Source organism: Pelmatolapia mariae, linkage group LG12, assembly GCF_036321145.2.
Source record: "Pelmatolapia mariae isolate MD_Pm_ZW linkage group LG12, Pm_UMD_F_2, whole genome shotgun sequence".
In the NCBI taxonomy this organism is placed as follows: domain Eukaryota; kingdom Metazoa; phylum Chordata; class Actinopteri; order Cichliformes; family Cichlidae; genus Pelmatolapia; species Pelmatolapia mariae.
This window is the reverse complement of record NC_086237.1, coordinates 30,638,099-30,659,260: the sequence shown is the minus strand read 5'-3', so window position 1 is coordinate 30,659,260 and position 21,162 is coordinate 30,638,099. Positions and strand designations below refer to the sequence as shown.

The following is a 21,162-nucleotide window of genomic DNA, read 5'->3' as shown; positions in this document are numbered from 1 at the left end:
TTCAATTTCAAATTAGACTAATTCAAATTCAGTTTTCAAAAGCATTTATTCAAGTTACAATTCAGATTCAATCTGAGCAATTCAAATTCAAAATTAACTTATTCAAATTCAGTTTCTGATGGCACAGATTTCTGCCCATACATTAGCCAGACTGTATTTTTTAATCAGAATTTCTATTTTCTGTTTCAACAATATTTCATTCTTTTTTCTTCAGCCTTCCCCTCTCTTGCACACTCTCATGCATTGCTGGATTTTTCATATTAGGACCTAATTTTTTTGCCGTGTTAACTGCCTACTAGGGTACGTCCACTTTGTGCTTTGAATTTCCATCCAAACGCACAACACATCAGAACAAGGCTGGAAATGCCTGTTTTACATCCCGGCTCTTTCCTTTAACAAAATCTTTGTAAAACAAAATTTTATGAGATGCGTAAGAGCACACACTCACACACTCACACACTCACACATACCCCCATCAAGTGGCACTCTGTTAAACAGTCACAGACTCCTTGAGCGATTTTAATCATAATTGCCCATGCCCCCTAAAAATGACATTTTTTATCACAGCCTTCACCAAGCGAGAGTGCATTTTAATATCTTCACCTTCGATGGGTAGAGAGCTTGCCTCTGTTCTGTCTCTCATTTTCCATTCTGCCTCTTGGGTGTTTTCAACAGCCAAATTACAGGGGGAAGAAATTTATCTGGCATTATATCGTGGATGAGATTGGAAAAGGAAAATGCTCGGCGCTAGAACGCCCTCTAAACACATACATATTCATACAGAGCAATACTAAATCCATCATAAATCTCTAAATGAAACTTGATGTGCATCTGTGTTTCAGTATGCGTCCGAGTGTGTCCTTGCATGTCTCGGCTTCGCTTGTTTAGGAGTCTGTCCACTGTCTTTTGTGAGTAAGAAGCTAATGTGTTGAGTGTCGTGGTAGTTGGACTCTTTCCATTTTTGCCCTGGAGAGTCCACCGCCCCAATCAGGCCTGCTTTATATTCTAGCTGAGGCCAGAGAATAAGGGGCTTAGGGACACTGTGTTTGTGTGAATATACAACATTGTAAACATACAGCTCACTGCTCCCATTGCTTGGCTATGATAAGTTATCTGTTCATACACAGTGCTGAATATGGAAATGAAACATCATTTTGGTGTTCTTTGAGTGGAAACTTGTGTGTGTGTGTGTGTGTGAAGGTAAAGCAGGACAGAAAGGCTCGATTCAGTGGAGAGAAATGGCCAAACAGCACATCAGCATAAATCAATTACAATTCACCATAGGCCTGATGACCTCAAATATAACAAGCTGTCACAACAAGTGTGTGTGTGTGTCTGACTCTGTGTGTGGACTGAACATGACTTTCATGACTTGAATAGAATATGAGACAGTCAGTGCGGGAAGTGTGTGTATGTGTCTGTGTGTGATATTTGGAAACATGCTCTAATTCCTTACAGACTTCCTCTGTGTTCGCTGGCAGTAGGTGACATTATGCTGTTTCTGCTACGGCCTACTTCTCATGTCCCACTGTGATAGGAGATTTTGCAGTGACATCTTGAACAGCCATCAACCCACAGTGTTATGGACTATTTCCCCAAGTTGTGTTGCCATTTAAGGCTATTTCATAATGGCTGGAAATTGCTTTGCATTGCTCTTCGGTTTGACATGTATGCCAGGAAAACATCACAGATTTGTGAAACAACTTACTGCTAATTCTCTGTCTGGAAATGATTTTTATTATCATTATCGTTATTATTATTATTGTTGTATCATGTGGAGATGTATAAAACAAACGAACCAGGGAATGACTTGTGCTTTTTCAAGCAGCTTTATTTCCAAACTGGAAGGAGATGATGACAGATGGGAGATAGAAGATTGCAAAGCTCAGACCAGGCAGTTTGGTCCAAACACAGTTGGGGAAAAGACAATTCAGGCGGTTTCCGGGAAAAGGATGGTGCTCAACAGGCAGAATACTGCATCTGTCACCTTTAAGCTATAATTCTTACTTTTTAAAAAACAAACAAACAAAGCAGCAGTCTCACCACATAAAGCCATGAATGGTAAGTTTGAGCAGCATTGCAACTCATATTTATTGGAAGCAGCCATGAATCCATGACCTCTGTGGCTATTTTTGTCATAATTGAGTTGCTATAGCTGTTTGTATTACTGGAGAGAAAATAATCATTTTAAATGAGGACAGGGAACAGTTGTATAAGTGCACAGAGCTCTTGCTTGCAACCATTTGGTTTCATCAGTTATTTAAATCTCCCAGCAGCTCTGCATGATATGGATTGGAGCCTTAATGCACTGCAAATCATCCAAATGAAACTGGCTATGGTTGCTATTGACATTTTCATGTTTCATTACTTTTTCAGGAGACATCTGACAGCAGTAGCACTGGTGAGGAGACATTTTTCTGTTGCGATATAGATTGTACATCAATGCGTGTGCTTGTATCTCTGATTGAACATTTCACTGTACTATAACTAGATGAAACAATGATGAATAAATGTTGCATTGTATGCACATAACTCAAAGTTCATGTTCCTTCAGTTCAACACAAATGCGTCCCCCCCGACCCCAAGCTTAAATATAGCTCAGTCTCACAAAGCAAGAGCTTGATGGCAGAAGTCAATGTTGCTCTTGTTCAGGATATTAAAACTCTGTACAGTCTTTTCAGTCTCTGATCGCTTCCAATTCGATTGATTTTTTTCAGAATAAAAGCACAGTAACTGAACAATAAATAGGTAACAGAACACACAAACTGGTTTGAAATAAATAATACAGTGTTTTCAATCTTTGCCTCCCGTCACATACACCAAGTATAAACTGATATTTCATTACAGAAACACAGGGCCAGATTTCACTGAGTCAGGCTGGTGTCCTGTGAGGCTCTTTGGTCCCTTGAGGGTGATCTTTAAAAAGCCATGTACTCGATGTCACAGAAAAAACATTCACTTTTAGATCATTAAGACTGTCCCAGTGTAGTGACATACTACCGATCTTTCCTCCAAATTCATCATAAACATTACAGACAACTATGTGATGCAGGAAATCTGTCAGTACAGTAGATCTGTAGTACATAGCAGCCAGAGGAGGCACTGACACTTTTTAAGGAAAAACAAGAGTCAACACGCATGCACGCTCGCACACTCGCCCACATACACGCACACGTTCACACAAGTCAGCAAAATTAGACAGTTACTAAATTGATGTGTTGCTGCTGACAGCCCTTGTCCCATTGAATCAATAAACATGTGCTGTTCACAGTTACAGACACATTTTCTTTTTTTTTTCCTTCTTTGTTTTCTTGTCCAGGAAACTCACAAAGCTTTAGTGTCTTGGTGAGAAAAATAAAAGTACCATTCATCTTCTTGCCTCTCAGCAACGAGTCGAATGTGCCATGTAGAGGTCCACTGCAGAAGATGATGTGCCAGAGGCATCGGTAAGGAGTGACTCAGACAAACAGTTCTCAGTATAACCCCTGTAGGTGTAATTAGGGGGAACATCACACGTCCATAATTGCATTGTTCATCTCGGTGTTACAGTCAATATAAAATGTTTACCTGGTAAATAATGCTGCACAAAGCAGGATTTGTTTTGTGAAAGTTAATGCTTGCCAGTAGAATGATAAGAATCTGGTGGTTTTTATTTTTAGGCGATACACCTCCCATTTGATACTGTGAAAAACCACTGAGAGGGTTTGAAGATGCTCTAAGTAGCTTTGAATGTTGCTCGAAAGTCCAAATACTGAGGCAGTTCATTGGAAGAGAAGCTCAGGCAAGTCAATTAGGGTGATTCTACAGGTTAAGTTAAAAGAAAGAAAACTGTAAGCTAAGAGTATGAGATGCAGTCTCATCACTTTTCGTCTACTTCTCAGCATCATACATGGGATTTTATATCAAGTCCATCATCCAAAGTTAATTTTTACTGAATATTTCATGAAAGGTGAAAGCCAAGAGTGTCATTATAAACAACCTGAGTGTCCATTATGACCAGTGAAGCCAAAAGCAAGGTGGCAGGGCTTCACATGAAGGCTTTCTGCACAAAATCTACGAGTTAAGTCTGAAAGGGTGCCCTTGTTTGTGCTATCACATTTGAGATCGTCAGCAACCTTCTCTTGTTGTTGCATTTTTAGATAAAAATCAAGGAACACATGTTTGCCCTGCAGCTTTGCAATTGAGACTACAGACGCAGTTGAAACTGCAGACGTAGGAAATCATCACTAATCTTGTGTGCTCCTTGTGTTGTCTATTGATAAGTAAAGGGCCCTAGGCTCACAGGAATCTAAGGCCACTTGTCCTTACTTTTACCTGTCTTCTTTAGTCCCAAAGTTTTTAATAACTACAAAACATGTATAAAAAAATATGTTGTATTAATTCACAGAGTTAATTCCCACTTGTTTTCTGTTTTCTTTGACGCCTTCTATAAGTTTTATAGTGTATTTACATTTCTTCTATCATGCTGCCCCCCTCTGTCTCCCAGGATTATCTATTATTCCTTGTCATCTAAAGATAAAACTTTGGATTCAAAATCTTATCAGAAATACTAAAGTACTAAGCAGGTTAATAGCTCAGCTCAGCTGCTTTTTCTTCGTCTGTTTCTTCGCTTCACTCTGTAAAAATCTGTCAACCAGCTGCAAGCTGAGATTTCACAGTCCGGGTTTTGTGTTTACACGTTGTGGCTGTAAAAGTGGCTCTCAGTTTTTACGTGTGACATATTTTTTTAAACAGCCCTTTAAGTGTTCTGGAACATGATTGTTTTTTGTTTTGTTTTGTTTTGTTTTTTTATGCCTCAGAAATGTCCATTTTCTATACAGCAATTTTATGTGCTAAAAGAAAGTACCCTTGGTGCTTCTGCACAGTATCTTTTTGAAGGCCTTTCTAAAGTCTTTGTTAAAGATAGTGTATATGACTGGGTTGAGTGAGGAGTTGCAGTAACCAATCCAGAAGAAAAATGTAAAGAGTGGACCTGGGATGGTGCAAGTCTCTGGGCACACTGCCTGGAGAGAGTAGGAGAAGAAGAAGGGGAACCAGCACACCATAAAGACACCAATGACCACTGCCAGGACAAAGGTGAAACGTTTCTCTCTGTTGACCATGGCTTTACGCCTCGCTGCTCCAGGGTTGTTATCTGTTTTTGACTTTCTCCCTGGCACCAGACGAGCCCCCTTTGAAGTGGCAATCATGTCGCGGTAGCGCTTGACTGAGGCTGGGGAGTGGATCCCCCCTCCAGCAGGAGACCCTGGCATGCTGGTGCTGCCGCGTCCCCCTCCATGGCTGTGCTCCATATCGCTCTCTGTGCTTGAGCTGTCAGCATTGTTATTGTCAGCCTTTTTCTTTTCCAGACGCTTGCCCTTTTTCCCCTCCGCTTTAGTCTTGGTGGCAGACTGAGGCACAGTGGAGGGGGTTGAGGGGACTTGTGAAGAGGTATCAACCTCTGTGGCCGTGGGCACGGCTGGAGAAGGGGATGGAGGCTGCAGGAGATTATTGGGTGTGGGATTTGGGGAGGTTTGAGACTCCGCTGGAGCTGGAGAAGGTGTAATAGCGAGGGTGGGGGGTCTGGCATTTGAGGTTTTGTTGGACGAAGGAGGTGTGCTTTCTTCTTCATCCTTCCCATTGGCTTGTACATGCCGAGGAGGCTGACTTGGCGTTGCACAGCCAACCCCATCTTTCCTGGGCTCTCCTGGCGGGCAGCGTGTTCTCTGCTTGGCTATTTGGTAAATTCTTATGTAGACCAGGATCATGATGAGACATGGAGCGAAGAAGGAGCCAATGGTGGAGTAAAGGATGTACCAGCGCTCATCATTCAGCTGGCACTGAGGTCCTCTCTCACTCCCCTTGTCGCCTCCCTCACTCTTGTTCAAAGAGAGCAGGGGAGGGAAGGAGATAATGGCAGAGATGAGCCACACTACCACAATAGCGGCTTTGATGCGTCTGGGTGTCCGCTGACGTCCGTAAGTGACCCTGGAGATTGACAGGTAGCGGTCCAATGAGATGGCACACAGGTGCACGATGGAGGAGGTGCAGAACAGCACGTCCAGCGCCAGGTAGATCTCACACCACAGAGACTTGAAGTACCAGTAGCCAAGCAGTTCGTTGGCTAAAGAAAAGGGGATGATGAGTGTAGCCACTAAAATGTCCGCAGCAGCTAATGACACCAAGAACAGATTCTGCGGACCTCGGAGTGACCGGCTGGTTAGGACAGCGATGATGACCATGATGTTCCCGACGATAGTGAAGATGACCATTAAGGTTATGGCGGTGGCAAAGGCCGCCGTTGCTTCCGGGGAGTAGGGGGCAGGCTTTAGGACACTCTGGTTGCATGGCACGGAGGATCCCGAGCCGCTCACACTGCTGTTCCAGCCACTCAGCTCCATGGAGCAGCCGCTGTCCTGAACCGAGGCCATGCTGGGATTATTTTTCCAGGAGGCTTTAAATTTAAAACAAGCAAACAAAAACACAAACAAACAAATAAACATGCAAAATATTTTTAAAAATGTATAAAGTGTTAAACACTCTTAGATTATCACGCATTTTTGTCCTTAATAAAACAGTACATTTACATTAAAATACATTTTGTAATAAATTGATAATTATTTGGCATATTTACCTCAGCCGTTCTAGTTTTGTCACTGTGTTGTTCGCAAACGATCACTCCCTTGCACCCTCCACGGCAGGTCTTCCAAATCCATTTTATGTGCAACAAACAGTCCTGGGGAACGCGTCAAGACGCGGATCTTTTCAATCAAAACGCATTGCCACTTTTCAAAACCCGTTCTTCTCCACAAAAACGGAAACAGAAAAAAAAAAAAAAAATCACTGCTGGGCGTTCGCCCTCGCAGAGTTACATCGCACCCTGAAGAACTAAAACTTGATTTTTTACACAGACCGATCCTTTTTCAGTTAATGTCATGAAAATGGAAAGATTTAATTTAAAACAATCTAATTTGGGGCCATTTACGGTGAGGCGTTGTTGGATATCAGAGATCAGATTAGAGTAAATTGGTCTGATTTCCGTGCGTCCTCGTTTGGAGACGCGCGTATACCTGACAATCTCATTCGAATAGCGAAAAATAAAAGAGTGATTTTAGATGACGCGAAATAAAACCAATGCGGTGGGATATTTACACTGATTGTCTGTTGAAAGATTATGATGTTTCACAGGAATGCCAGCGTTTCCAATCAAGAAAGAACACAAAGAACAACCTCAAGCTCTCCTGCGCACGATGTCACATCTGCTTTCAAAACGTGTTGTTGTTTCAGTAGTAAAAAGATCCTCGCAGAGCAGCTCAAGTCGGTGCGTCTCAGGAGTTTTTTTTTCTGGTCCCTGGCGCTTCAGAAGTTTACCGGGATGCCATGATTCAGCCGCTCCGCTGATGCACCTCGCAGATTTCCTCGCAGAGGGGCAGCAGCATCTTCACTTGTGAACAGGACCTTACGACGAAACCTAATAAGTGGGGTGCCTCCCATCTCCCTCTTCTTTTAGACCCGGTGATGTCACTGTGAAGCCAAGCGTCATGGGATGTTTGCTTCCTCCATCCTTGTACAGCCCCCCACCTCCCAAATTATATCTATACCCAAGCGTCTCAGCCAACGCAGTTATATTAGAAATGGCTTGTTGTGTGGCACTGCTCCGGTCAATTAACTCCACAGGACGCTGTGATGTCCAGCTGGGAGTGCAGAGACGATGCCATCTGCTTTACTGAAAACATTTGTTTCATTCCAGGGACTCCAGGGTAAACAGCACAGTCATCATTACCATCACCATCATCATTTTTCCTCAAGATGTGGCAACTTCACATTTATGCTTTTCAAGCAAAAAGCCTGTGTGACATTATATCATTCTTTGGTTTTTAAACGATTTTTTCACTTAGTCCTCAATAACTCCTTCAGTGCTGGAGGTCTAGATAAAGGCGCAGTGTAATACTAAAGGGAAATGCCATCCACGTTTTAGCTGCCCAGTCTTGTTAAAAGCTTTTTCTCAGATTTTTAATGAGATTAGGTAAGGTAAGCACAGTGTCTAAGATTGTACAAGCTGAAAAACACCTCAGTGTTTGAGGCAGGGTTTATGTGCACAGTTCAATGTGTTTTGTGAGCGTCCAAATCGATACAGATTGCCAGCTCATAATCACAAAGGCAGGCTCAATTTTACGTGCGAGAAAGTAGTCACACCTTTATAATGCAGTAAAACCACAAATGTCCAAGAATTCTAATAAAACAAATCCTTCATTTTGAAAGATGAACCCCTTCGGAGATTTAAATTATTGATGCATTAGGCACTGACTGGTCCACCCTCTGGATTGAGGATCTAAAGCAATGAATCATACATTTTATGTAGTTACAGATTTTGCATATAAAATCCAGTCCATGGGTAATGACAACCATCAATTAAATGGTGCAGTAAAAGTGAATTATGTCCTTATGAAATCTGAAATCTCCTCATGCTCATCTACCTCTCCACTCCCTGGATAAACGCACCGTGTTACCTTCCACCTCTGCTCACTGTGCGAGGCGCAGGGAGAGGGAATAAGGCACTCATTGTAATGTTCTGTGCTCATGCATTTACATCATCACTTGACTTCTATTTGAATCCCTCTGCAGTTATGCACCATGCAACACTTCCTATCCCTAGAAGAAGAGACATCTATCATCCCTCTGATTTGTTGCCTACCTGAGATCAAGGGCCTGAATGTTCAATTATCCATTGAAACCTACGTCATACTGGCTGTTTAACTTGGCCATAAAACAAACAGCAGCAGAGTTTATCCTGTGCTGTTTGAAAGTAGGTAGGTGGCCTCTGTGAAATAAACGCACACAAACAAACAACACACACATTTACCGGTCATACACACACACGATCTTATGAATGATGTGTGGGTAGTGGTTCTGTTTGTTTGTTTTTGTAGTGCGTCCCCCACACATTGCTGTTCTAATGAGGAAGAAGCCCAGCTAGCCACCCATGGAATTACAATTGGGTGGCCTGCTCTCTGATTCTGTGACCAGAAGCAGCAGTCAATAACGGTTGTACATTTCTCGCTCCACGCTACAGAATCTAAATATAAAGGGAGAGAGAATAAAGCTTTTAGCAGGAGAGTGCACTCCAATCAAGTGTCTCTGTTTCCGTGGGTGAACCATGCTTTGTAACACGCTGAAAATGCATTCTGGGGGTGAGGGGTATGTCAGTGATGCCGAGGTTATAGAGAGTGAGCGGCACACAGTGTTCGGTGCACAGTACACTGCTTTTGAAGTGCCTGTTGTGTAAGAGCATGTGATATACAAGCATGCACGCACTCACACATACAGTTCACAAGCCTGGAGGGAACTCTGCTGCCATGGATCACCCACAGTGGATAAGCAATTTTTCTTTGATATCCACACTGGAAAAGTTTGTACTTGGTCTGGAAAGGACTCTCACTCTTAAAAAAACAAACAAAAAAAACCAAAAACTCCAGGAGCTTTTGAACAGTTTCATTGTGTTCAAAATAACTTCAAATGTCTTTTTAATTCCTTAAGTTTTTAACAGGGTCTTAAAAATGAGATTACTGCAGGTCAGAATAATGTAGGGCTGTGGTCTGGTGGGAGTCTGTGGACATTATAGTTCTGGTCCAAATCAATTATAGCACAATACCTGCCCTTTGGAAGCTTTCAATTTAGACCTTTTGGAATTACTGGCTTAAAATGGTTTTCTGTTTTTTATGTGTGGGTGTGTACACTCAGGTACTCATACTATAATGTGTACCAGTGTGTGATTTATAAACCTTGAGAGAGATGGTGTGTGGCGATCAAGGAAAATTTTAGCCAGAAAAGGTACGTCTTGTCTTTCAAGTTAAGCTCTGTATTAGGGTCAGTGAGTTTTGTCCCACTTTGACGACAGAGTGAGGTCCCTCCTTTTTCTCCTGTTTATTTGAAGGTTTCCAGAGGCCTCAGTAGGTAAACCAGTCCTGTAATGTTCTATAGTACACAGTTTGGAGAAAATATCCATACATAGCAAAATATATTATTCTCTCTCTAACATACCCATGACTGGACTGAGGAATGTGTTATCCATTAGCCATGAAGGTACAAATATGTTTGTGTGTGTGTGTGTGTGTGTGTGTGTGTGTGTGTGTGTGCAACCTGCAAACAATTACAGGGAGTGCTCCCAAATGACCATGCAGTCATTTTCCCAAATAACTACACCTCTGTGCATGTGTGTGTGTGCATGCAGGTCAGTGCGTGTGTGCGTGCGTGCATGTTACATGAATGCATTGTAATTCTCCAGCTTACAGTATCGTGTTGCTCATCCTCATCATGTGGTTTTCTCCAAATGGGATTTCTTGTTTTGAGTGACACAGTCTTCAGCCGTAGATAACAAACACTGTGTAATGCCATGTCCAAAGGAAGTGTGATCCTCTCTGCTAATCCCTAATCTCTTATATGCTTCCTTTTGTACATACAGTACGCTACACATGTACATCATTACGTGTTTCCAGAGCCTCGTGTAATATGATTGGCCTAGTTTTATCTGGACACAGATGGGACCTACAGTTTGAGTCAGTTTTATTAATGAGGCAGACTGACTGAGTCGTAACTGACTGATGAGAGCCGCATTCAAGTAGAGGGGAGGTAATACAGTCTGTTTCCTGTACTGGTATTTGAGGACAAATTAAATGGCACCAGTGCTGATTTAATGTCTAAAATGCACATTGGAAGTGTGTGTGTGTGCGAAAGAGCTATACTACTTGGTTTTCTGCGCTATCTTCCAAATCAAAGGTGGCCTTAGTTAATAAACAGTCTGCTGGCATCATCTGCTGGATACTTTTGAATCATTATTAATTTCTTTTCATTCCAAAAGTTGTCACTAGAGAGCACTGTTTCACTAAAAACGTATCCAGCACGGACTGTTTTGAAGACAACACAGGGAACAATCTGTGTTGTCTTCATTTCTTTTGAAATCACCTGCGGCAGTGAAAGTAGTACCAGTATAGTTGCTTAACTATAGTAACAGTATAGTAACAGTGCCAAAATACCAATAATACAAATCAAAGTCTTGTGTAAATGTCTGCTTAATGCACAAGTATTATCATCATATGACTTAAAGTAGGCTATTAATAAACTGTGCACTGAAGGGAAAGGGTTTTGAGACTGATATTTTATATATGTATATTATATTATTTGTTTATCAGTTCTGATATATCAACGTGTATCTAGCATTTTTGAGCTGTATGTCATATATGTGTATAATACTACTTTTTTAGAAAGTATTAATCTTGCTGTACAAACCTAAATCTGGTTACAGAAACCAAATACCACATTTTATTCTAGATTCCCCATATCTCTTTTGTTTTTATGATTACATTTTTTTTTTTTTTTTACAGTTTATTTAAACCATTTGATGCACCGGTTTAATCATTAACAGTGAGTTCTAATTTCAAGCTTAAACACAGGTCTCTTAAAAGTAAAATCTTAACTGGTGACCATAGCAGCAGTAGTCGAGCAAAAAGCACACTATTAAATAAATAGAATAAAATGAACAGATATAATAAAACCTCCAAATTGGTGATGAGTATTTGTACTTAGTTACTTCTTACTAATGTTTGTTTAGTTTTGATCTGCTCCAAAATCAAATATTTGTTTATCTTTCTTTCTTTTTTCCTGTTTTTGTTGAACTCATTCATCTAAAGTGATTTACAAAGAAGCCGATGGAAAAACAGATCACCCTCCGATGGTTTCAGAAGAGTGGAAAGTGTTTATTTTGGCCTGAAATATAAAGATCAACATTGAATAGATTAGAAAATAAGGATGTTTATTTTTTTTTTCTAAAATTAAATCTGAGCCCCAACCCCCTCAGCAAAAGCAAGAAATAAAGTTTTAAGAAATGTATCTGATGGAAGACTAAGAAAAATGATGAAAACATACATAAAAAAAATAAGTTTGAGCTCATGTCTGTGTGCTTTTGATGAGTATGTTTAAATGGACTCACACCACATTACATGCAGTTTTTTAGGGGCTTTATTTAACGTGATCACTCAGTTTCAAGTCCAACCTGAAAACCACTGGGCATTTCTTTGCCCTCTGCATGGAAAACTGTGGCTAATGGAAGAAAGAAGTCAAGCAGAACAGCTACGCTTGCTTACGTGTTGGGTAATGGATATTTGCGCATGAGAGGAAGTGGACTACTTTAGCTATGGCCAAAACAGAAGTGTGGGTGGCTTAATTAGCATCAGGAAATGAAGCAGTGGTGATAGTGGTAGGTGGTCTTTTCGCAAGTGTTGGTAATAGTTCTTTGTTATTTCAGTTGAACCATTTGAATATAGAGCTGACTGGTTTTTTAATACTGTGTCGAAACAACCATGAGCCTTGACAATAATGATAAAAGTAAAGCTGAAATTTGAAAATAAAGAAAAAAGTGCAGTAATTTATATTATTTACCTGTTTAAAACTGGTTTTAGTCAGATTAAAATGCTATAAATACAAATAGGTGTTTTGGACTTTCCAAACTTCCTGATTAGAAATAACTTTAATGACTTTCCCTCTTACCTGTAATTTTTTTGCCAGACTTCCTGTCATGTGCCTAAAGCGATTCATGTTAGTTGAATGAGTGGATGTGAAATTCCCATTGCTGGCTGTTGAGGTCAAAAGGGACTTCAGACTGTAAAACCCACTTGCCACAGGATAATCCATGAAAACGCTCAGCAGCCCAATGTTTTTTAATGCCTTCTGATTCAGCAAGAGCAACCGAGTGCAGCAAGGTCAGCGTGGGAAATTATGCATTTGTAATGCGCTCTGAAAACACTGAAATGCACCTGGGACTCGATGGCCTCATTGTTTTGTCTGTGTGGTGAACAATGACTGGATCAGTGTGTATAAGTAGTACAAGTAGTGAGGTGTGGTGGACAGTAGTGTGTAAAACAGTTTTTACCGCTCACACGGTTTTGATATGTTCCAGCATGTTTTATTTCAGTGGAAAAACAGCAGGAAGCCAAAGGTATAAAGTGCAGTAAGAGTTATTGATGTCAGTAACACTGTCATAAGAAATACTGAAATAAATAACAAAACATATTTACACAATTAAAAAAAAACAAAAACAACTTTTTCCAGTTTGAGTGTACCAATCTGTCTCAGGATATAGAATGATACCAGCCGTGGTAAGTGCATTTCTAACTTTCTAAACGTGAGAATAATGAACTATTGCTATAAGAAGATAACACAGTGTTTCCTTACAAAAGACATATCATGTCACAGTGGTTAAAAGTGTATGAAAATAAGTCAGTCCTTTCAATCAATCAGGCACAGAAGTCAAACAAAATAACACACCTGCACGTGCACACACACACACACACACACACACACACACACACACACACACACACACACACACACACACACACACACACACACACAAACCAAACAGGCAGGCATAACTCCACTCAAGTATAACGTCAGGGAAATTACCTCATAGCTGTTCCAGCTAGCTGGCTCAGAATCACAGTTGTTCATAATGTTTCCATGACACTGTGGTTTACATTGCTAAAATATGGCATTTTCAAAATATGACTGCAACCATGTGATGCCAGCAACACATTTAGCTTTCCTCTGAATGTACAAAGTGAACTTTTCAACAGTACCAACAACACATTTATGCATGTGGTTTGAGTCCTGGTAGTGCAGCGAATCCAACGCAATATGCCAAGAGGCAGGAGAGTCAGTTAAATTTCACAGATGGATTTGTGCCTTCATCCCTGACACAGAACATCAGTCTCAAACTGCAGCAGCTGTCCCATGAAAGCCAGGTTTGGCGAGATGACGTGACGCCGCTGCTTGACGAAGTCGAACGCCTCGTCCAGCCGGACACGTTGAGTGTGCATGAGGTAGGCCAGACAGATGGTGGCTGAACGGGATATACCTGCCTGACAGTGCACCAGCACCCTTCCACCGCTCTGCTTCACCGAGTCTATATGTGGAAACGGAAGAGAAAGAGACAAAAACAGGAAGAGCAATCAGCATACCGTGCTTCATTTCACATCGGCGGTAATGTTTTACGAACAGACAGCACAGAAAGTTGGGCTAAACGAGCTGTCACCCCGGAAATGAGCGTTCAGTCACTAGTCACTGCTATAATGGAAGTTCCTTTAAATCAAATTCCACCTTCCCCTGAACTCAACTGTAGAAGGAAAGCTGGTCAAAACAAGCTCATAAAAACCACCAGGTGTTAATAAACTCTTTCCTCAAGCTTAAGCGGCATAATCCAGTTGTTTTGTAACCAGATCATTAATGATTACATTGTTGGTCCCCAAGTGTAGGACTGAAAATGGATTATGGAGTTTAAGGTGCTTAAAATTTTATCAGTTTTTATTAAAAAATACAAAGGGGAGGCTTATTTAACATGGATTTAATTTTCTTAGTGGGCCTTCTATCTTTGCTGGAGTTTGGACTGACATTTCTGTGAGCAAACACTGGACTGGACTCTCATTTCAGAGGTCACACACTAACACAGTTTGGAAATACTCACCAATGAATGCAATTGCGGCAGAAAAGCAGGCTCTGATGTCTGCAGCCAGTGTGTCCTCCACAGTGAGTCGCAGGTACTGAAACTCCCCTTCATAGAAGTTGGGACAGGTGGAGGACACGTTGAGCACAGCTGTGATGCCGGCTGCAGCCAGAGTCTCTCTGCGGGACGAGTGGATGGCACTGCCCAAAAACAAGAAAGGTAGCAGCTCCACGGGACCATCCTGTAATTTGACAACAAAAACAATCACTAAACTGTTTCGTCTCGTCTTGTCTGTGGCTTTTCATCACACAAAAAACAAAACAAAACAAACAAACAAAAACGTTTTAATTGTAATATTCTGTTTTTAAATCTTGTATTATAAATTTTAGCTCACCTGATCATACGCGGGTGTTCTGCGGCCTGTCACTTTTGGCTCTGGCTCCACTGCACAGTGATTGATGGTTGAAGTGTAGCAAAGATCCGGATAGGCCTCAGAAAATGCCCCAAATCCACCTAAACAGAGGTCACATTAGTATGAGGTTAGCCGTAAGCTTTCAACATGTCCTCTTTAAATGTATGATCTGTGCCAAATAACAACAATGCTGTTATAAACATGAACTATATCCAGAAAAAATGTTTTAAAGGTTCCTTTATCGTTTTGGTAGTATCGAAACACTTTTCGATCAAATCGATCATGATTGCATGGATGATCGTTAACGAGTTAGTATTTCATTAAAAAAAACGTCAACAACAATTTTATTAAACTATTTAAAAGTAAATATATTTGCTTTTAAATGGATTTAAACCGTCTGATGCTTTTTACCTTGCAGAAAGCAGATCTGCGTGTGAACTTCGTTTTGCAGGGCGGTGAGCAGCATCTGGGCCACGCTCTCCGCCTTCAGCTCGGCCATGGAGCTGCTTCTCTCATCCACCACCACCACTGGGGAGAACTCCCCACTCTGGAGCCGGGCCCTGAGCGCCTTGTCCGGAATGAGCCACTCCAGAGCCACCACTGAACTTTTGGATCTACGACGCAGCATGGCGTTCCAGTTCACGTTTCGGGACTCGCAGATGTGCGCCAAGGAAAAGTCGAGAAATGGTCTGCAGTCCAGCACTACGCACCCTGCAGAGGTGTACTGATCCCGGGGGGTCCTGAGTATGTGAACCAACTCGTTGCCAGTTATTTCCAAAGGTTCGTTGATTGAATTCATAGTTGAAAAGTAGTTGAAAGTTAAGTTAAAAATAATAAATTGTAAAAAATAGTCAGTTTAGACAGGTAAAAAGATTTTTAAAATCCTTAAAAATATAATGTATAAGTTGTATCAATTTTAGATGCAAAAAATTTCAAAGTAAAGACTTAATATTGTGAGTTCTTGTTGAACTCTCCTGCAGGCCGGTTACAATCGGCTCTAGGTTCATAGTTTCACTTGTTCATTGATAACGGCTGCGCGGTAGGCGGGGTCGGCGTCACCCCGCCTATTTTCCACAGTAGGAACAACGTCAGAGGCGGAACGACCATATTTGGTCTGGCCGGCACTCCTCATATGGACACTGACGTCAAGAATTATTTTCCTACCGCGCACGTGGTCGGAGTTTGGGGTTATCCCGTGTTTTTATGTTGAATGACGTTATACTGAGAGCTAAAACCCTCCCTACCCGGTCGAAACGCCTGCCTTCAGCGGAAAGACTGAAGGCTGAGTGTTTTTTTTCGGCTTAGATTAATCCCGCACCACCGTGTTTTTCTGTTGTAGGCCCATGCTGCAAACATAAAATGTCAGCACTGACAATGTTTTTATTCTGCTGCTCTGTGGAGTATTTAAAAAAAGCAAAACTAAATTCTCTGCTGCACTGCATACACGAAAAGCACAGACATTTTATTATTTAATTATTGATTCAGGCGTGTGGTACTTATGGATTACCGTGCATGGATTTCTTTTTTGCAAAGGGGCATTGTGAAAAGTAGGTTATTAAACACAGACCTGTCCACTTCTGATCTCCAGTGTGTTTTACTTGAAGTATGAAACAAGAAGTAAATGTTTATGAGAAATTCACAGCTGCATTTTAAAAGGTCAGGTAGTTTCCTCAAACTGCATTTATTTTAGCTGCGTCTGTGGTGTGCTATGAGAAACATGTGGGATTAACTCTGAATAAGCACTAACCATATTCATCACAAAATAGCACAGCGCTAAATTTTTAATAGCTGAATGACGGTGGATGGAATGACACAAAGGAAAAGACATGATGCACTTCAGTTCCGAGAAATTTTTACTCTGAAAATACAGGACTATCCACAAGTTTCAAGTCTGCCCTCATTTTATAAAACTGCTTTGCTCCCAGGGAGTTAGAATTTCTTGAAGCAATGTAATAACAAGTTCTTGTAATAATGTAATAATGCTTTAAAGTGGTGTAGTGGACTAGTTCGGCAGACTTTCTGAAGGCCTTTCAAAGTTTTTCTTTGAACATTGGCTGCTTTTTCACTTCTTTTTTCAGTCCTTATACCTGAACGGCTTGACATTGACCTATGAATCATTCAAGCACAAAAGGCACCTGACTCAAAGGATATGTAGACCCGTATTGTGTCTACACATAACAGGAAACTCAGCAAAAAAACAACAACTTTAGGTCTTGCCTTTAGGCACTTTGGTACCAACAATTGTAAAAGCACATAATTTGCTACAATTTCTTCAATCGAATCTATGAAAAATGCTCAAGATAATACTTTGACAGACATAAAACCGGATTTTTTGCACCAACAAGTTGATTTAGTCCTTAAGAAATAGGGGAAATGAATGCAGCAAAGACCTGATACAGGACCTGAGAGGTGCATCTGTTGAGCTAATCCATCTACTGTTCACTAAAACATCCTCAGAAATGATCCCAGTGAATGGTGGCTGTCAAAAAGCCACTCTTGAGGTGTGCACGAGAACTTGAGATAGAAAATGAGTAGCAGCAAGTCTATTCCAGATTTTAAATCTTTGGTTCAAATTGTCGTCAATATGTACGGTGGAGAGAGGTACGTGAGCAAATATCTGCCATGTGTAAAACATGGTGGAGAAAACAGTCTTCAAGAAGCCCAGATAAGTATTAATGAACACTACTCAAAGAAATTACAAGAGAACCTGCGTCAACCCAGCCGTTGAAAAATCCGCCAAAATTTTTCTCTTGTTTCAACTTCTTCAAAATCGCACTGCAGGTCAAATATAACAATAAGTTTTTAATCTACCCTTTTTGTTTTTTTGGGGGGGGGGGGATTTGTTTGTTTCTCATTGTTAAACCAATTTATTTAACCTCAGCATATTTTAAAGAACAACAATTATGCACTCAAACTTTGCCCACAAACACGTGTACAACCCTGTTACCAAAACCTATATAGTCTGGCGCAGGAAGATACAAAACAATGACTGAAATGGCAAAGAGGAAGTGACATTATTACATCATGTGCTAACGTCATGGGCAGACCAAAGTCCAGCTGTCTTTAACATATTTTCTTCTGACCAGACTGAATGTGTCACCGTTAGCAGTGCAACCCTTTTTACTCACGTTACCAAAAGAAGACAAGGATAAACAATGGGTTTGAGGTCAGTTCCTTGATCATTAATATGCAAATTGTCATGACCATTGATCAACAACCACTGATCAAAGACCACTGATCAAAGACCACTGATCAATGGCCACTGATCAAAGACCACTGATCAATGGCCATGAGTACCATTCACAGAGAGTTGGGGAATGGCTGCAATCACAGCATTGTAAGATGATGAAATATGTACCCTTAGGCCCCCTCCTCGATTCAGAGATGGTCTTTCTCTTTTCACGTAAATGGCCTCCTTGACTCCACGCTCAAACCAGCGTTCTTCCCTGTCCAGGATGTGTACCTCCTCATCATTGAAAGAGTCTCCACTGGCCTGTAGGTGTAAATAGACTGCAGAGTGCTGGCCTGACAAGTTAGCTCTTCTGTGTTGTGCCATCCGCTTCACCAGACGTTGTTTGGTTTCCCTGATGTATAAATCATGGCAATCCTCCTGGCACTTAAGAGCGTACACTATATTACTCCGTTTGTGTCTGGGGACCCAATCCTTGGGGTTGGCCAATTTTTGGCGCAGCTTATTTTGGGGTCAACGATTTATTAAACAATATTTTTCAGGTTCCAGAGTATTGGTAACAGGTTCATGTCAAGCGACAGCAACTACAGTATGTCATGAAGTGTATCTTTGATGCATGAACTGGAAAAATATATATATTTTTGAAGATTTATTATTTGCTTTCCATAAATAAATAACAGAAAATTATAAGATAAAGGATATGGATTTTACCATTTTTAAGCCAAAATTGTCCTCCTTGTGTCCTGGGGGTTAGAGCGGGTTCTCTACCAACTGGAAGGTCGGGGGATTGATCTCAGACTCCTCCAGTCCACATGATGAAGTATGAGTGTGAGAATGTTAGAAAGCACTTAGGTATATATAAAATGCTGTATGAATGTGTGTGTGTGTGTGTGTGTGAATGGATGAGTGAGACTAGAAAGGCACTACATAAAAAACAGTCCATTTTTTTGATTTATGTTTGCACATTTCAATAACCCATTCCTAATTTTTCTAACACATCATGAAGAGATGAGAGATAATTCATGACTTTTGCACAGTACTGTATCTTTAAAAAAAAATGACATATTGTCAGACTTACAGTAACTTAAAAGCATTGTGATCAACAAGAGAAGTCACAAATTAGATGGAAGTCTTAGCAGAAGACTTTCAGGCTAATACAGAAAAAAAGTGCCACCTCTCAATTTGAAATATAAAACAATTTATTTCCCTTTTAAAATTAAATTTCAAATATCACACAGTACAAACTCTTTGTTTGGGGGACTGAGCAGCAGACCGATGGTATTCATGGTGAATGGTTACAGTTAAGTTACCATGTTGGTGACTTTTTGGTGACTTCAAAGCCTCCTCCATGTTGTGTGTTGGGGGGGGGACCTAAATGAACTCTGGATTTTGTGTTCTGTATTTGTCATTATCTCAGCAGTCTGAAGTACATGAGCGTAATTGTGGGCTCAAGATCTGTTAATATCTACATGTAAATATGATGACAAGTGAATGTGTTAGCCACTTTTGGTCAGATCTGATCAAACCATGCAAACACATTAACCTCATAACAAACAATAGCTAGTAATTACTCGTAGGATTTTACATATTTAGTTGTGAATATTTAACTACTGATAAACACCCAAGCACTAAAGCCAAGTTTTAGGTGCTTTAATGGATCTCAGGAGTATTTTCTGATGCTTTTATTAAATTATTTTTCAATAAAAGTTGTTATGGCAGTGAAGACAACAATCTTGAGGTCATTCCACCACTATAGGTCACTGATGTGAAAGTATATTCTATGTGTAGTGTGGGACGGTTTTTATCACGAGGCGTAATCTGACGTCTTTGTCCTCGTTTCCTCATAACCCACATTAAAAATCAGTCTGCCTTCCCACAGATCTCTCCCACTCAAACCTCTGACTCCACTTTCTTCTTGTTCCCACTTCCCTCTTCGCCCTCCCCTGTGGCTGCCTGCTGCTCCTCCAGCAGTGCTCACACTTTGTCATTCCCTCTCCCTGCTGAGGCTGCAATTTCAGTCCACAGCAGTATGCGCACACAAACACTCAAACTGCACACTTCATCATGGCTGTCAGTGAAGTCGCTGAGCATGCATTTACAGTAGCCTCAGCCTGCATATTAGGTTAAAAACACAAACACATATAAACCCACGTAGTTGTAAGATTGTGACGCGACTATCTCTGTGTGAGAGTCTTAAAGATTTTTTTTCAGCTTTCGCCCCCATGCCAGTGAGCCAGACAGGAAACAGCACCACACATACATCCTGTCACTATCCAGACAGACCACAGCCTCTCTCTTTTTCAGCCTCCGCGCACACACCCCCTCACACTGTTGCGACCTTTGTTTCATTTGCCTTTGCTCATAACCCAAGCCAGCTTTCAGTGATTAAAATACGCTCATCAGGAATTACCCTGAAAACCTGAGCAACGATTCACCGGTGACTTCCAATTGGCAGTGACTCAGACAATATCAACTGATTGCTTTCATTTTTAAACCTTTCACTTACTTTTCTTTGTTACCAATCATGACCTCATGTGACACAATGGCAAAAGACAGGTGTGAATTTGCTGCTGTTGTTGATGATTCCTTAGCGCCTTTTCACAGGAAATTTGGTTTCACACCAACATCCCCTCCTATGTGCACAACAAGACAAGAAGGCAGCCAGAAGCAGCTAAATGATACGTGACGGACGTCGAGCACTGGCGTTGAGATCACGACAGAGCCTGTGTGAAGAGTAAACAGACTATATTTGAAACCAAAGCAGCTGATATCATCAAGTGTGGCAGAAAACAGAATGACTAAAACATGAGTAATAATGCAAATGCTAAAAAAGGGGCTTTTGACCTTATTGTGTACTTCTGAATGAACAGATGAGTAACTAAACATTAGTTGAATCTTTGATGAAAACGTCTGCTCCTGGCTTTAGCCCCCTCCTTCCCCACAAGGGGATTATCCAGGATTAATTGGATGGCTGTGGTTAGTAATCTCTGAAAAACACTGTAATCCGGGAGATTTACCTCATCCCTGATTCCTCTCATAAACGCCCACGTGATAACAACATCGCTTCATTCAGGGGGAACGAGAGAA

At 41.0% G+C, this 21,162-nt stretch overlaps 2 protein-coding genes across 2 annotated transcripts; both read right to left on the bottom strand.

The window, feature by feature from the left end:
* Positions 1 to 1,806: 1,806 nt before the first annotated feature.
* Positions 1,807 to 7,436, bottom strand: adra2b (adrenoceptor alpha 2B). Its single transcript, XM_063490414.1, has 2 exons — positions 6,614 to 7,436; positions 1,807 to 6,433 (listed from the first exon to the last, which is right to left on the bottom strand). The coding sequence occupies exon 2, from the start codon at positions 6,408 to 6,410 to the stop codon at positions 4,833 to 4,835; it is 1,578 nt and encodes a 525-aa protein (XP_063346484.1). The 5' UTR covers positions 6,411 to 6,433; positions 6,614 to 7,436; the 3' UTR covers positions 1,807 to 4,832.
* Positions 7,437 to 12,932: 5,496 nt separating this feature from the next.
* On the bottom strand, positions 12,933 to 15,887 carry dusp2 (dual specificity phosphatase 2). Its single transcript, XM_063490571.1, has 4 exons — positions 15,297 to 15,887; positions 14,868 to 14,986; positions 14,495 to 14,714; positions 12,933 to 13,936 (listed from the first exon to the last, which is right to left on the bottom strand). The coding sequence occupies exons 1-4, from the start codon at positions 15,682 to 15,684 to the stop codon at positions 13,719 to 13,721; spliced, it is 945 nt and encodes a 314-aa protein (XP_063346641.1). The 5' UTR covers positions 15,685 to 15,887; the 3' UTR covers positions 12,933 to 13,718.
* Between the last annotated feature and the right edge of the window lie 5,275 nt (positions 15,888 to 21,162).

Bases quoted from the DNA above. Each gene is read 5' to 3' on its own strand.
- adra2b (XM_063490414.1), bottom strand. From the start codon at position 6,410: ATGGCCTCGGTTCAGGACAGCGGCTGCTCCATGGAGCTGAGTGGCTGG.
- dusp2 (XM_063490571.1), bottom strand. From the start codon at position 15,684: ATGAATTCAATCAACGAACCTTTGGAAATAACTGGCAACGAGTTGGTT. The intron at 14,715-14,867 runs GTGAGCTAAAAT...GTCAAATTACAG, and splicing joins GAACACCCGCGTATGATCAG to GATGGTCCCGTGGAGCTGCT. The intron at 13,937-14,494 runs GTGAGTATTTCC...TTCCACATATAG, and splicing joins TGCCGCAATTGCATTCATTG to ACTCGGTGAAGCAGAGCGGT.